Raw genomic sequence first — 16611 nt, 5'->3', positions numbered from 1 at the left:
CTCTGTGCTTACACATGACATGATACCACAATAGTGTGACCTACATATTGTCTGCCAAAAATATTCCAACCTACTTGTTGTTTGCAAAAATGTCGCCCCATTGGAGTTAATAAGAGAAAATCTACACCCAATGGAGTTATTTTTTTGTAAATGAAATTTAGACCTCAATATTTGTGTCAGGAGATATGTATGTTATTGATATTTTGGCACAAGACAACGTATTTTTTAACTCTGTCATTATAGTGGGCTAAGCACTATGGATTTCTAAGGGGCAGTGCAGAAATGTAGGTTATGAACAGGAATTGCACATTCTCGTTGGAGTCTCCACCTCTCCTAGGACAATTCAGTGAATGCTTTGTGTGTTGACTTGAATGTTATTTATATGGCTCGAAAGATATGGGAAGGCCAAAAAATTATCTTTATACTCACATCTGTTTTGTCCCTGCACTCTTCTATGGAGGATAAGAGTTAGGAGTAGACATCATGGGACCTGGGGGTCTACGGCCATCCACCGACCATGGTGAAAATGCTACTTTGTTGGGTTTTATTCACGCTTCTCTGTGTGTCATTACGTGTATCCTTTGTCCACCTTCCCTCATTGCTCTTTTTGTGTCATCGAGATCCTCGCGAGTTGTGGGGCACAAAAGAAAGACATTGCATTTCCTTTGTGGATCCACCCAGGAGCCCTCTGTGCTGTGTTTTTCTGCCTCGCTGTTGAAATTGATTAGCCCTGATGGGTGCCAGACACTGACTGGGCATATTGTCAGTGGCAGTCGATGAGCTCTGCAGCTCGCTGTCCCTGCTGACGCCCCAGTCGGCTTCGAAGAAGGGACCAGCGCTGATTAAATGATCTGAATCTCACCTTTTAAATCACGCCAACCAATTTGCCGCAGCCATTAAATATCAGACTGCGAGTCGGCTCCCTGAACAATTGGGATCACATGGCTTGGACAGGAGACTAGCCGGACTTTTCTTTTTGTCCATTTCACCGAAGAGTTCTAAATTGCACCTCTTTAAAATGATTTGTGATGATGATACAGCTTTTGTACAGCCATGGAAATTAGTTTTCTAATGTCTGGTTTGAAAGAGAGAGGCCTGAGGAGAGGGAGGGCAGTATTGGTCTACAAGCCATGCCACCTTTTCAGGATAGCCATTAGCTATGCAAAAAGTTCTCATTTATAGTATTTGTATTCAACCAGGGCTTAATTTTAGCAAGTGGTTGCTTATTGTTTTTTTGGGGCCAGCAATTATTTTTCCTCATCAGTCATTTATAGCGAGGAAGAAAGGGAAAGACATCCAAAGAGCAAAGAACAAGGAAGCGAAAGGTGGAAAACAGTCACAAAGTGAGAAAACAGGAATCTGCAAGAGTGAGATAAAGGGGCAGAGAGTGTCTGGTAGTGGATTAAAGAGGCATGCGGTGGAATCAGGACTGCCCATCCTTGGTATTCGGGGCACTAGCATTTATTAGCACCGGCCGTCGACTTCTAAGCAGAGCTTTGGCCACCGGCCCTCATTGTTTTACAAACTAAGCACCGTACAGTCCTTTATTTCATGCTGATAAACTGGAAATCTGGCAGTGGTCATCCCTCCAGGAGCAACGCAGTTTGGCCATTTCAGTAGCATACATAGTTGATGAGGGGAGATGAAGTGGCTTCCAGTTGTCTAAGTTGTATTAAGTTTTGTGTTAAAATCACACGTAACAAGTGTGGTTCGCACACTGAACATGTTGCACCAGTCCTGCTAAGCATAATAGTCGCAGGTCAGTCAGGTATTGTCATTCACATTTTAGTTGTTTTAGCAGTCAAGTACTGCTGAGCCGGGTGAAAAAAATCTCCTGGCACACCTTTCATGGTTCGTGTCACTTATGAAAGAAGTGTGTTCCTTTCTCTTAGAGGCACTGCGATAGAATCCCAGCCTCCGTCTCAGCTACATCTACGCCATCCTAATGGCACCTTTACTGTGGCCACTGCAGGCTTTGTCAGAAGCAATTGTGAAGCCTGGGGCCAATGCAATGTCGGGCCCTCCGAACGTGTCTTCTGTTTTTGCCAGGTGTCGTGAGCACATATTTTTAAGTGTTATTAAAAGATGGCGTCGGTCCCCATCTAGTGGTCTGGCCAGGTACGCGTCCTCATTATTAATGAAGATGGCATGCTTCATTACAACAGGTCTTTAAACCCAAAATGTGATGTAGTCTCTAGTTTGGCCACTAGATGGGGGAATATGTTCATTTATTATAAAAAGTGGGTGTTAATGTATCCGAAGATGCGAACACGAATATAACTTCAATTCCACATGTTGCCCAGTGCAAGTCCTTCCTTCTTGGTTTCATCTTGTGGTTAGCTCTCTGAAGCTTTTTCGCGTCATGCAGCACTAGAAAAGTGCATCGTGTACATGAATTAATTAATCTTAATGTGAGACAGAAAGAGTAACTGCTCCGTATTTTTGAGTTTGGACAAAACTCAATAAGTCACTGTTTAAGTCTAGCTTAAGCTGGCAGTCCTAGGTCTTCTAGTAAAAAAGTTGGTGCAAAGAGATAATGTGTCAAAAGTCAGAAAAGCTCCTTGGGTTTCTTTGCCTTCAGAGGGATCTCTGACTTCCAAAGCCTGACCCAAAGCCAGTAATGACATTGGTGAAGGCATTTATTCCCTCGTTCGTGTACAGCATTTTTAACTCTACACTAATGGTTTCTACTGCTGGCAATTTTGGCATGTTGATCTTCAAACCACAGACACTAGATAAAAGAATGGCCTTGTCCCTAGATCTGTGCCCACTTGAGAAGCTGGGGTTTCAGGTCCAAGGAGAATGGTACACCTGCTTTTGTATTTCCACTCACTGTTTGTTTTGTCTCCCCCAGGGTTCTGGAAGGCCACTTGCCCGCCATCCTGCTCCAGCCCCCTCCTGGTCTTCGTAAACTCCAAGAGCGGAGATAACCAAGGGGTGAAGTTCCTGAGAAAGTTTAAGCAATTCCTGAACCCGGCACAGGTCTTCGACCTCATGAATGGGGGGCCACACCTTGGGTATGTAGAGTGGTAGTACCGCATTTCACAGACCAGACATCACTAGGCGGGTGGAGGGGAGTCACCACCATGCTGAAAAGGTGGTGGCTTATAGGAGGGCTTTGCTCATTTCTGATCCAGGCATAAATCAAATATTAATAACAAAAATATGACAAAGTCACAAATTGACATTTCATTATTTTTCCTGTATTATTGTCTTCCTGTTTGTTGCTGGTATGTTCTTAATGTATTGATTATTTATCCATTCTTTTATGAAATTGGCTTATTTTATTTGTGTTACTTTAGCTCATGAAGGTTCATTAAATCTTGACTCTCTCCAAACCTTTCACCGAATAAAAATTGCAACATTTTTGGGTCTAGCATAACCGGAAAAGGTAATTTACACAGGTCTTCCCAAGGATCTCAGTGCCAAATTACACAGGCTGCAAATTGGACAGAATGTGACCAACCTCCTGCAAGTGCAAGCACATCAAACCTGCCCTGAAAGCTCACTGGTGACACAAGGATAGCATTCAAGATCTACAGCACCTTCTGTAAAGCGTACTGGTGCAAAGCCCCAGAATATCTACTGAAACTGGCACCTCAGTGTGCAAGGACCAGGGGCCTCCATTCAGTCAACACCCCTTCAAGAGGATGAAACATGGTGATCAATCCTAGTTATTCAAGAACGTAAACTGTAAAAAAACTCTCAGTTTTAATGTGAGATTTGATCCCAATCCCAAGCAGGTTAGGGACCTTTTCAAAACTGGTCAATTTTGTCTTTCCTTAAACCAGTGGTTCCTGAGCTTTTTAGAACCACGACCCAGTTTTTAGATCTACAAACCTTTGCGACTCAAGTAACTGTAATGGACATGAGGAGAGGCAATTTTTGGATGCAACTAAAGCATTGTGTAGAAGCACACTGTCATTTTCAGACATTTTCTACTGAAGTGGCCACTAACTGCACAAACATACAGTTTTACCGACAAAACTATATGACACACATGTGACAATGTGTGGTAATCGGGTTTCTGTGAATAGTTATCACTTGTGCATCACCAGGTAAAGTGTCTTGATTCGTTTGTCCCTATTAAATCTCTATTTCCAGCACACTTCAGAATTACAAGACAAGTGTGCTTCATTTTTGCTTTTCCTAACAGTCGAATTAATACAGTTCCCTTACAGGTATTTACATTTTATTCTGTGTTGCAAATAAAGGACATCCTGTACTCCAGCAAGGTTGTCACATAACTCACTTTAAAAACTCCTCTCACCTTGCAGTCAGAAGTAGAAACCCCCAATCCCATAAACAACAATTTGTCAGAAGACACATGGCCTGTCATATGAGCTCTGTATTAGAAGCACCAAGTGTGAGAGCTAAACATAGAATGTAAAGGCATCTTTACTGATAGACTTTTACAAATCAGTTGGCGGCCCACCAGAGGGTGACAACCCAAAGTTTGGGAAACACTGCCTTAAACTGAGCAAAGCGCAGAAGGTGTCTCAGATTAACATTAAACAGGGTTATTAACTCATCCAGTTGGAATCTAATCTCCTTCCTGCTGCCTTACATATTTCTCTTGTATCAGCGCTTTGAAGTACTCGAATCGCTACAAGTAGGGCCCTACAAAATGTCTAAATACATAATGAAATAATAAATCAATATGAGGACAACATCAGCCATTTCTAGAGTATTCCCTAGGCTTCTGCCTGATTTTCCATGACAAGTATCAAGTAAACGTACAATTTGATCAAAGACTTGGGGACCAGGTCTCAGCAGGTCCCGTGGCTTGAAAAACTAGACTTTATGAAGCAACACAACGTTATTGTTAATAAGATCTAGCCTATGCAGATTTCACAGAGGCAGAGAGAGAGAGAAATAAAACGTATTCAGACATCTCAAATTGCACACTATACAGTTACTGGCTAACAGTCTTAAAAAGCATATTTCAACCCTCATAAAAAGCACCAATGAGCTTTCATCAGGACAAATGCACATTAGACCAACAGGAAACATCGCACAAAAAATTAGACACATTTAGGTCAAAAAGTTGGAAAGTGATAACATGAAGGCCCACTAGATGACCTTCTCTGATGGAATTGAAGATGGGCAGCACGATTATTTTACTAGGGCCCGTTTGAATTAGGCTGCGCCAGCGGGCTGAACATTTCAGGAGGAGTAAGTCTAACTCGGTTATGAAGCCTCATTGTTATTTATCAAGAAAGACAAGGTGAGTTTCCCGGAATCTTCCCCATTAGATCTGAAGCAAAGTCTTGCTTTCAAAGTTGAGGCAGTGTTGATTCTCCTCCAGGAGAAAATCGGCGATTATAAATCTGCTCCAGAAAGAAATGTCAGTTTCTAAGATGGGACGCGAATCAGCCGTGATTTCCATTTCAGATATCCAAAAACCCACATTCCCTATCTGGCTCCAAAACGAGAAGTGCAATATATCACGTTAAGGAGCCGTAAATGCCATATATTTAAGCGCCACACGGGGGCGCTAAAGACTGTCTTAACTTCCACAGTAGGTTTTCGTAGCAGGAAAAGCTTACCCAGCAAAACAAACTATGGTGGCAACTATTAGGGAAGTATGTTTAGTTTCACTTTCAATACGTCTTCCCTGCAGAAAATGTAGCTGAGAACGTGCATGTAGCACCCTTACCCCTTAAAAAAATATAAATGTTCTCCTGTTTACTGGACACACGTTTTCTTAAGGCGCATTACAGCACCATCACTGTGTGGCATCGAATTACAAGGAAAGGCTAAATAAACGGTCCACGTCATTGGGTGACCAGGCGTCCCGGATTTGCCGGGACAATCCCGAGTTTTCACCAGTTGCCCCGGAAGATTTCGGAAATTTAGCTTATGTCCCGGTTGTTAGAGAGGGTCGCCTGAAAACGCTGGAAAGTGTTTTTTTTTGTTTGTTTTCCAAAGAAGAGCTAGTAAATAGGTGCTATCAGAAAGCAATTTAATTAACAGGCATTTTACTGGCTTTAAAAATTGCATTTTATTTATGTTTCTAGTGTCTTTTCTGCAGTTCTCTGCTAATGAGTGCTGTCATCCTGTGCGCTAGATTGAAGTGAAATTGGAGTCCTTCTATTTTTTGTGAAATGGCCAGTGGCGTAACGAACCTTGAGGCCACCCCCCTTTCAAAGTACCTTGAGGGGGCCCCTCCCCCCGGACTCAGTCAGGGGATTGCACAGTGTTCTGTGCTGAGGGCGCCCCGTAGATCTCGACACCTCCCATCCAATCCCCCCCAACCCTCACCCCTGCACTGTGGGGGCTGCAGGGGCCTTTGTTACGCCACTGGAAATGTTCCAGTTTTAGGCTTTAAAATTCTGCTTACCCTATTCATAGTGAATGGGGAGTACACAAGCTGCAAAAGTATATTTTGCCTGGAGCACATAAATGAATCCGTGTCTGAGTATTTCTACAGCAACCATTGCCACAAGTTGTAGGTTTGCTGCAGAGGCATTGCGATAATCCCAATTTAACCATACTCATTTTATCAACCTCAGACCAGACATACGAAAACTCAGAGGGTGCATCAAGCCATGTTGTATGTAGACTGCACGCACACCTCACATGCCAGCCCGAGCTAGGGCACCAGCAGTGGCAGTAGGTGGAGTTCAACAGTGGTGGGGGGGTAGGAGCTATACATGAATTATATATAGCACGAGCAAGCGAAGTGGGCGAGCCTGACGTTTATGAGAGGGGGTGGGGTTTCCCGGGCTTCTCCCTGGGAGAACATTTTCAAAAATTGGTGTATTTTGGTGCAATTTTCAGCACTATTTCTGTGATAAACGGACCGAACCACACTTATACTGGCTTCAGCTTGCCACCCTCCCTCTACGCAACATGTGGCGTTACCTGCCAGGGGAACCAAGTTCAATTCTTGGCATTGGCTGAACATCCTGTAATTCGGAGCAAAACACTTTATTTGCCCTGTGCTTATAAACAACGAATGTGGCCTTATTTAATGTAATTGGTGCTCATGTAAAGCACTTCAATACCTTTGATTTGAGTTTGCACCAGGGGCAGCTCCTTCATTAGGGTGGAGGAGCCTCCCCCCGCCAGAAGCAGCAGCTGCAAACCTTTTACCCCCCAAAAATAATAAACTATGTTTATTATTATTTTTGGTAAAAGGGGCGGGGCCACAGGCTGTGACGTGCACTGAGGGGAAGTGTACAGCACTACCTCTCACCGTGCTTCTATGCTGTCCGGCCGTCTCGGGCCCGCCAAACACACATGCACAGTGGACTCTCTCCAGCTCTGCACTGTGTTGCCGGGCTGGAGAGAGCATGCCCAGGCTCCCAGTCTGCTTGGGAGCACCCTGGCTAGGCGCTCCCAGTCAATCCAGACGCTGCCTTCAGCAGCATCAGGATTGCCTGCTGGTCAGGCTGGGAGCCTATGCCTGCTGAGGAAAAGCGCATGGAGCAGTGCTGCGGCACCGAGCAAGGGAAGGGTTTATTTTTTTATTTCATTATTATGACCCCCCTCACGTGCTGCTCTGCCCTTCCGCGTGCTGCGAGCCACAACTGGTTTGCACTATATAAAACTAACAAAGGAGGTTGAAAACAACTAAGATAGTGAAAGACAAATAGATACCCATTTAGTGGGTGACCACAGAGTCTGGCCAAATCATGGCTCCTGCACTTAAATTGTGTGATCTTAGGCACATATTTTATGTAATCAAAAACCCATTTTCTTCCTTATCATGTCTTCAAGCACTTCCTAATATGTGAGTTTAGAACACCAGATGTACAAAAAACTACTATGCTTGGTACAATAGACTATAAAGTTGCTCTATAATAATCTCAGCTACATACAGGGTTTAGATGACTTCTACCTTGCCTCTTAGTGCACTAATGGTTCATGTTTAAAAACAACCACTTTTAAAAAGCACTTCTCAGTGCAGTGCTATAATGTGACCTATTAATGTCAAAGCTTCAATATGGTAAAGAAATACACTTTTTAAATTTTAAAGGGACATCATAATATTTTACTTGATGTTTGTTGTATGATTCACACAGCAAATATTTTCAGGGCTAGGTTTGTGCGCGGGCTTTAAGAGCCGAGCCTGATCCCTGGCTTGGTTCTCTGAGTTACTTTGTTGGCTAGCCATAAAGAGAGGTACAGCAACCAGCAGGAAAATAAGTAGAGGGCAGCAGAAAAAGGACAATGAGAAAAAGAAAAGGAGATGGGAGAGAGTCAGAGGGAGGGAGGGAAAGAGAAAAATATAGCGAGGAGTGAACCATGAAGGAGGGACAAGTCAAGACCATTTAGAGATACTTGACCCTGTGCAGCTTGCTGGGCCAGATTACACACGTTACCCTGGGCAGGGTATCTTTACACTGACATCCACATAGAATGAGCCTCGCAGAGCAGCATTTACACTGACTAACCGGGCCATAAACAACAACTCCACTCAATGGCAAGTAGCGCCTGTATCAATGTGCTGGTGTAAAAACTCTGGGGCAGATTTACAAGAAAGTGGTGCATCTGTCCCGATGCACCGTTTTAGTTGCGTCCAGTTGCCCCCTATTAACGACACCTTGGTTGCGCCATATTTACAATGTGTGGCACTATGGAGGTCGTTACCACAACAGCGCCAAAACATTTGACGCTGATGTGGCGCTTTGCTGCACCAGCACCAAAAATGTTGGCACTAGTGCAGCCCAGCACAGGGAGGCCCACAGATTATTATGGTGCATCACTTTCATGCCTGCCGTGAGCAGGCTTTAAAAATGATGGAAAAAAGGTGCAGTGAAATCTTGTAAATTTCACTGTGCCATTTTTTCCGTCCTCCCTGCTTGGGAACACCCCCCCTTCCATACATTATGCATGGCGCAGGCATAATGTGGCATAAGGGGTTGGAATATGGCACAGGGAAATGGCCACCTAAACGCTTCCTTAGCATCATAAGGCTGCGCAAGGGGCTTGTCAATCTACCCCTTCAGTGCAAATGTCAACCTTGCAGAGGTCTGCTCAAATGTGTGTGCACTGACAAATCTCTGCATGCAAAGCTGTGTTGCACTGGGTGCAAAGGTCATTAAACTGGCCCAGACTGTGTAGAGAAAGGATGCTTCACACTGCACCACTGCAGCACCAAGAAATGCGGATATGCATCAAACACACTAAAAATTCTATGAATAATATGTTAATGTGACGTGCAGCACTGCTCACACCATTACTCCTTCTGTAGCTTGTCTTCACAGAAGTTAACCTTGTTTCCTATTCCTTTGGCAGCTTACGTCTGTTCCTGAAGTTCTCCACCTTTCGAATCTTGGTGTGTGGCGGCGATGGCAGCGTGGGCTGGGTCCTCTCAGAAATCGACAAGCTGGGATTGCACAAGCAAGTGAGAAATGGTTTTTTTTGTTCCTCTGCACCAGATCTGGGTTCCTAGCACCAGACTGTGTTTCTGCAGTGGGAGGTTAAAACAGCAGCAAAACAAACACAACTTTTCTAGCAACTTAGCCAGAAGCCAAACCAAATGTTGACAATCACTTATTTTTCCACAGTCCTATTACATCACCAAGAACCCAGGCTCTACTGTTCACACAAACAAAATCATTTGGACAGAACCACTGTAATAAATCAAGTACATAAATATTTAAATCATTAGTTTCCTTTGCCGAAATAACAAAACTATACATACAGTTCATATCACTATTTTTAAAGTGACTGTGCCTTACCTGTGCTTTTATCACCTGTTGTAAGGTGGATGTGCCTCGCTGGTGCCTCTCTTACCACTTTTTTTTAAGGGGGTTACTCATTGTTTGTGCCTCTTCTACCACTTGTTTTAAGGGGTCTGTTCTTTGCTTGTGCCTCTTCTACCACTTGTTTTAAGGGGTTTGTTCTTTGCTTGTGACTCTTCTACCACTTGTTTTAAGGGGGTTGCCCCATGCTTGTACTTCTCCTACTACTCCTTTTAAGGGAGTTTTCCCTCACTTGTGCTTTTTCTACCACTCCCGTTAAGGGGTTGTCTCCCACTTGTGCCTCTTCTACCAGTTCTACTGTTTAGAAGTAGTAGGAGTAATAGAAGTGGTGACATTAATACCAGTAGGAGTAATATTCATGCCAGTAGTAGATACACTGCTACTTTCAGTATTTGGTTTAGGGGCAGCAGCCCCAATAGTAGTAGTAGTTGAATACCTAATAGTAGTAATAGTAGTATTAGTGACATCAGTAGTGCTTGGGTGATTTCTCATAGATGATAGCACTTTTCTGATCATTCGAGACAGTAACTCAATAGAGGACTACCCGTGTCCACAATGGCCGGCCTCCACCTAGTACACATCTCATGTTGTACCGGTTGTGCCCCATCTGTAGCAGCCGACCAGAGGCATCACTGTGGAGGGTGACTGACTATACATTTCACTGCCAGCTCGTTCACGATGCAGCAACACAAAAGGATTGATGGACGGAGGGCTGAAACCTTTCAAACACTCACCTCCAGTCACAGATCTGGGTTAAATCCATCGCTCTTTTGCTCACCATGCCACCACAGTTTGGACCCAGCCACATGCAGGGCAGTGGGTTCACCAGCCTTTGTCTACAGGCCGCTCAAAGATGCTGCGGGTGTGTGGGACTCAGTGCTGAGACTGGTGTGTCACAGACCTTGCCACAGACCTGTTGGCGTGTCAGAGGCATGACGGTTTACAGCCCAGCTCTGCCTGCCTTCCCGACACTACCCACCCCCTGGCCTCACGAGTCTGGGGATGTACTAACGAGCGTCCAGAGGAGGGCATAAGCATTTATTGGGGGTCTGTGGGCGGGGCTTGGGGTGCTGATAAAATACACCTTAAGGCCCAAATTGTTTTTGAGGGGAAAAGAAACATTGAGACAGATACATTGTAACATCACCAGTGTGGTACCAAGACAAATGTCTCTGAGCATCCTTTTTTTAAAAGAATGGGCTTTATATGTATACTCACTGTTCCCATGAGAGAAATGTTGCCACACAGTGCCAAGCAGACACCTTGTACAGGTGAAGACATCTAATGTTTTGCCTCATCTCTGGAATATTTCACTGGGAACCAGCTTGGATAAATAATGGTTGTGACAAAAGCTTCCAAGCAAATGCCTCTGTTGGCCTAATTAAGGCATCAATTCGTTGCTTTGGTTAAATAAATGATATTTATATTTTATTTGGCTAACAAAGGAGAGTGAACCTTTTGTATAGCGTTCAATTTCATTTTTCAACAATTACATCATGGCAGGGTAGTGAGTACATACTGTTCTGTAAATAATGGCAAAAAAACACAGAAATGTTAAATCTGCCAGGGTCAAGTAATGTTCCTTTAACATCTACGATGTCTGCCTGCAGTTATACCTCTCTGTTTCTATTTCGGTTGTTGTCTCCCATTCCCCGAGATGCATTTTTTTGCTCGATCTCACTGAGAGCCCTTTGTCTTTGTTGCAGTGCCAGCTCGGTGTCCTGCCCTTGGGGACGGGCAATGACCTCGCCAGAGTGCTGGGTTGGGGAAGTCTGTGCGACGACGATGCCCAGCTTCTTCAGATCCTTGAGAAGCTGGAACGGGCCACCACCAAAATGCTGGACAGGTAAGCCATGGCCAGGAAGCAACACCGCCCACTGCTATGGGTGCCATATAGGTGCGGACCTAGAAGGCCGCAGCTGTAATTCATGTTTAAATTCTATTGGCTGAGCAGGATTATCAAAACAGAGAGCATCCTTCACTCTCATCCGAGCAGGACCCGTCTGAAACACTTAGGTGGGATCTGAGGCAGTCAGGGTATTTGTTCAGAGACGAGAAGTTTTAAGGTCTGTCGAGGCAGTCTCTATCCAAAAAGTAAAAGGGACTTTCTATAAATTAGACTTAAAAACTTTAAACACTTTTCCATTCTTAACATTTTGACTGGGTTTTTAAATCACTAATCTGATCTGTTATGATGTTGATTTGACTTTAATTTATTGAACAGCGTTTCCATCTGCTACCTGCCATAACACAAAAAGATGAGTCTCCCTGACATGGTGTCAGGCAGTAAGGTGTGTTACTGCTTCCGGCACTAGGTTTAACCTTTAACCCCAACATTAATAATGTTATTTTTTTGCTAGAACAAAGACGTAAATATAGATCACAGACTTTCATTAAAAAGTCAAGAAAAAAATAAACTTCAAATACATGTTTATTGAATACACAGTGTTTAAACTCATATTCTGATTGTGTCCGCAAGTCACCAGTTAACAGATCCACCTGCTTCCGGTTTTTCTTTTGTTAGAGTTATTTTATGTCCCCGTAGGATTGGAATTTATTGTATTCTTTGATTGCTTGTTCATCCATTAGTATAATATCCAGCGAGTCATCCATCATTGGTTATCATCCATTGATACTCTTTGGAAATGCTCTGTTTGAACAGCTTCACTGTGTTGTTCTGTAGGTCAAGTGTAGTCAGGCTTCAGGTGTTATGGTATTTATTTCCGATCTGTATTGATCCATTTTATTGCTTGCTCATTTTATCTGTATTTTTCCATATTTATTTTGAGTTTCGTTAAAAAAACTAAGCCGCAGTTGGTCTATTTCCACGTTTATTTAACTGGTAAGAACATATTAGCACGTGGCTGACTAATGGGTCTCAGTGTTATATATATATATATATATATATATATATATATATATCTATGGCGCATCAGTTCTATGCAATAATCTCATCTGAAAACAATATTATTAGAGGTCAAAACACAAGTGCAGGTGCTGTTTTTTAAAGTTTCATTAGAAAACATAGTCTCTTTTTTAACTCCTCTGTCAGTACGAACAGCAGTTTGCTGGGCATTTATTATTATCGACATTGAGCATAACCGATAAAAACGTAATTTTTGTTTTTTTCCCCATCTTTAGTACAGTCAAAAGAACTGATGGTTTTCTGCAGCATTCACTTGTAAAAATCTGTAAAAATGGAAAAGGGACACTTATTTATAACACATTTATGAACGCATTCCAAAGCAGGCTAGTCTTTCGTCGGAGTCGGGGGAGGAGGAACGAGTTCCTGCGTAGAAATGAATTATAGACAAACATTTTTGAGAACGAATCACAAATAGTGAATTTTGTGCTTTGACGATTGCCCTGATGAAGTCCGATGGTGCTTGCACGTAGGGGCATATTTAAGAGTCCCGGGTGCCACCTTAATGCCACCATATTGTCATTTCTTTTACGCTAAAGTGGCTTTTCTACCGCACCATATTTACAAAGTGGTGCAACGCATGCATTACTCCACTTTGTAACCCCTTGCACCACATTATTCCTGCGCCAGGCATAATGTATGCATGGGGAGGCGTTCCGACGCTAGCAGGCATGTAAAAATAGCGCAGTGAAATTTAAAAGGTTTCACTGCGCTACGTTTGGCGCTGTTTTCAACACCTGCCTGCTAAAATGACGCTCCCACAGTAGCCTATGGGCCTCCTTGCACTTTTCTGCACTATCGTCAACATTTTTGGCGCTATTGTAGCAAAGCGCCACAATAGCGTCAAAAATGTTGACATGATTGTACTAACAACCACCATGTGCGCCGTATTATAAATACGGCATATCCATGGTGTTGTTAGGTGCCGGTAAGGGGAGGTGCAGAAAAAGTGGCGCATCATAGCAGATGCGCCACTTTTTCTTAAATATGGGTCGTAACGCATTAGCTGAGCCATCGTGGGTACATGCTTACCGTTGTAAAGAAGGATTAAATAAAATTGTATGTTTTGGATAACTAATGGAAGAATCCAGAATAAAGTGCTTGAAAAAAGATCTTGATTTGGATGCTTCTTTTCTCATTGGTGAACTGTGTGGAAATACACCTATCACCAAAGGTTATGTAACAATTGACTATATTTATACTAACCATATGTAATTATTGGATATTTGGGTTGTCAACGTGTGATTCCCACCCCCCCTAATGACGCGGAGGTGACACATAGCAGGGTAGAAACATCAACTACCCTCAGAGGCCGACTCGGACCTTTTGACTTAGAAAGGAGTAATAAGAGCATCAAAACCAAACTATAAAGACATTCAACAGCAATATGTGAAAGGAGTCAGTAACTAGCACACCATGGCCATGAATCACCGCACCAGTTTAGTAAAGTTCAAGCATTTATTGCCCTTAAATTAACAATGCTAAAGTCACGTGAATAATGTGCAAAACCAATTGATAATAATATAGAAACAGAACAGGATATCTAAAGCGTCTGAAAAGTCTCAGTCTGACAAGTACAACAACAATATACTTGAAAAGAATGATACAGGAAAATAACACACATATTTGTACTAAAGCAATTGAATGTATTAGTTGTGCAGATGAAACAGTCAAAATCAATTAACATACATCCAGATTAAACATCCCTATTACTATCACAAATCTGAAAAGCATGTGTGGGGCGGGGCTTTGTCACAGGCAAAAGTCAAAAACAGACTAAAGGTCATTTGGAAAGAATCTATCTATGGCACTAACCAAAATGCAGTTGGATTTCTAAAGGCATAGGAAAAACCTGTAAAGGAAAAACAAATGCATTTCTGTGATACCTCTCCTAATAGGAACAGCTTAAAGCAGTGTCTTCGTCAGCTGGGCACAGGAACCGACAGGTCTTCATTCGGAAGTGGAGTTAGGGAGGGGAAAGAGCTCAGTAAGACTAGTGCTGAAGTATCTGAAATGTTAATGACATGCATGAAAGTCATACGCAGCACTAAGAACAGAACAGAACACGTTTTAAACTGGTCAGAACTCCACTAAGAACAAGCGAGAACTGAACTGAAACTCTAAAAGTTTGCTTAATTAAAGTCCCGAAATATGTCAGCTATTTTCCTATTGGACAAGACTTTGTGGTGGGTTAGTGAATGACCAATCAGATGTGACTCTTCCTTCAAAATTGTTGCGATCTTCATCACGTGTTCCTCCCTTTGGTTACCAGTTTCTGTGAAATATTAACAATGTTTTAAAAACACAGGACACACAACAGTTTATCTAATACACTTCCTTACAGAGATTAGGTCCATTGTTTAGACTAGCAATATTTATTACAGGAAAGTACAGAATGAAAATGTCATTATTCTACTGATGTGAAGGTATTCAGAGAAAGCACACATATTATATAAAGTTTGCAAAGGAATTTAATGAAGTCAGCACTGCTGCAAGTCTGTGCTGTGGAAATAAAAAAAAACCTAAGGCCTAAGCATTTGCTGATGCTAATACACGAATATAAAACAATATTAATTTTCAAACCATAAAAAAACACTTTTTTGACTATTCATAACGATTCAATTAATACTAGGTTACTCAATATGTGTAAGCACATTACTCTCCAGTGTTAATTATTATGTCACATACTCTTCGTGATGGTGGACATCCACATGTCAACCACAATTTTTAAAACACACACGTTTACACTTTTAATGCAGTTTTCACATTTCAAGCTCCTAATACGTGTAATAGCCAAAATTATTAATTGATTAATTACACTTTAACAGGGGTGCCATCCTTTCAATTGTCTAAACACATGTTGGCTAATACATGCTGCTGGAAATGAATGCCCATTGCTGGTAATTGTAAATTGAGTACATAGCAACACAGAGCATTTTGGAGAAGGTATATAAAAGAAGCTAATGTATTAGCCACTGTGCAAACTCAACCTTAAGAAGGTAGATGAGTTCCCTTTAAATGTGACTTGAAGATACTTCAATTCACAGGGCTGAGTCAGTGTGTGCCCCCAGACTGCCCATGCGTGATGCCACATCTAATGCGTGTTTAAAACCTCCTATATGAGGGCTCAGTTGGCGCTAGTCCTCAGAAAGGGCCTTGAGCACCTTGATACCCTATGGGTGATTAGCCGCACTTTACAAACCCATGATTGATTGATTGAGAGAGGACCTGGCAGGTTACCACAGCTGAGGTGTGTTGCTCTGTGTCTTCGGCACACCTGCACTTCCAACAGGAGACGGGAGATGGACAAAGAAGGTAAAAAGAGGGTATGGTTGATGCTGGCAGTCGGTGCATGATTCATGCAGGTATGTTTGCCATTTGCTTCTGAGAGCCAAAACCAGTCTCAGATTGGAATACAGTGATTTGATCACTCAAAATGGGTAAGTGATTGTGATCTGTTGCAGATGGAAAAGAAGTATCAATTCAGCCTGTCACCCTGACCAAACTTTTAGGATGGTGGTGCGTCTTCAGCAGGATCGGCCTTAGTGCTGGTGGTACCCTGTGGGACAATGTGTGTTGGCGCCCCCCTCCCATGACCACCTCCACCATGGATTGCCTCGGTTTCACCCTTTAACAGTGCCCCTCAAAACTCCGATCTCTCTCCGGGCAGAACATTAATCGCCAGAGTTATCTTGACAATTTTTATTGTTGCCTGAAAACTACTGGAGGCAAGGAATCGCTGCAGCAGGTGCTTTTAAAATCATAATACACTTGCAAACATGCACCCCCTCCCTAAGTTAGCACCCGGTGCGGTGGCACCACTCGCACCGCCCTAGGGCCGGCCCTGGTCTTCAGTGAGGAGCCACTGCAGACCAAGCTAAAAGCACAGTCCCTCGTTGAAGCACAGAACTTGCCTGAGTCATTGGTGGCCATTCAGCAAAATGCTAGCATCAGCGGAAGTAACACCGCGCA

At 42.9% G+C, this 16611-nt stretch overlaps 1 protein-coding gene across 8 annotated transcripts in view; it reads left to right on the top strand.

Moving 5' to 3' along the window:
• DGKK (diacylglycerol kinase kappa) overlaps window positions 1-16611 on the top strand; it is a 524126-nt gene that overhangs the window by 449564 nt on the left and 57951 nt on the right. For all 8 annotated transcript variants that reach the window (XM_069211876.1, XM_069211875.1, XM_069211872.1 and 5 more), the window contains 3 exons: window positions 2855-3017; window positions 9247-9355; window positions 11423-11562. In XM_069211876.1, coding sequence (XP_069067977.1) covers window positions 2855-3017; window positions 9247-9355; window positions 11423-11562 — 412 coding nt within the window. The remainder of the gene's footprint in view (window positions 1-2854; window positions 3018-9246; window positions 9356-11422; window positions 11563-16611) is intronic.

The sequence above is a fragment of the Pleurodeles waltl genome, chromosome 10 (genome assembly GCF_031143425.1).
Source record: "Pleurodeles waltl isolate 20211129_DDA chromosome 10, aPleWal1.hap1.20221129, whole genome shotgun sequence".
NCBI classification, from domain to species: Eukaryota; Metazoa; Chordata; class Amphibia; order Caudata; family Salamandridae; genus Pleurodeles; species Pleurodeles waltl.
The sequence above is the reverse complement of the archived record's forward strand: the minus strand, read 5'-3'. Positions and strand labels throughout refer to the sequence as shown.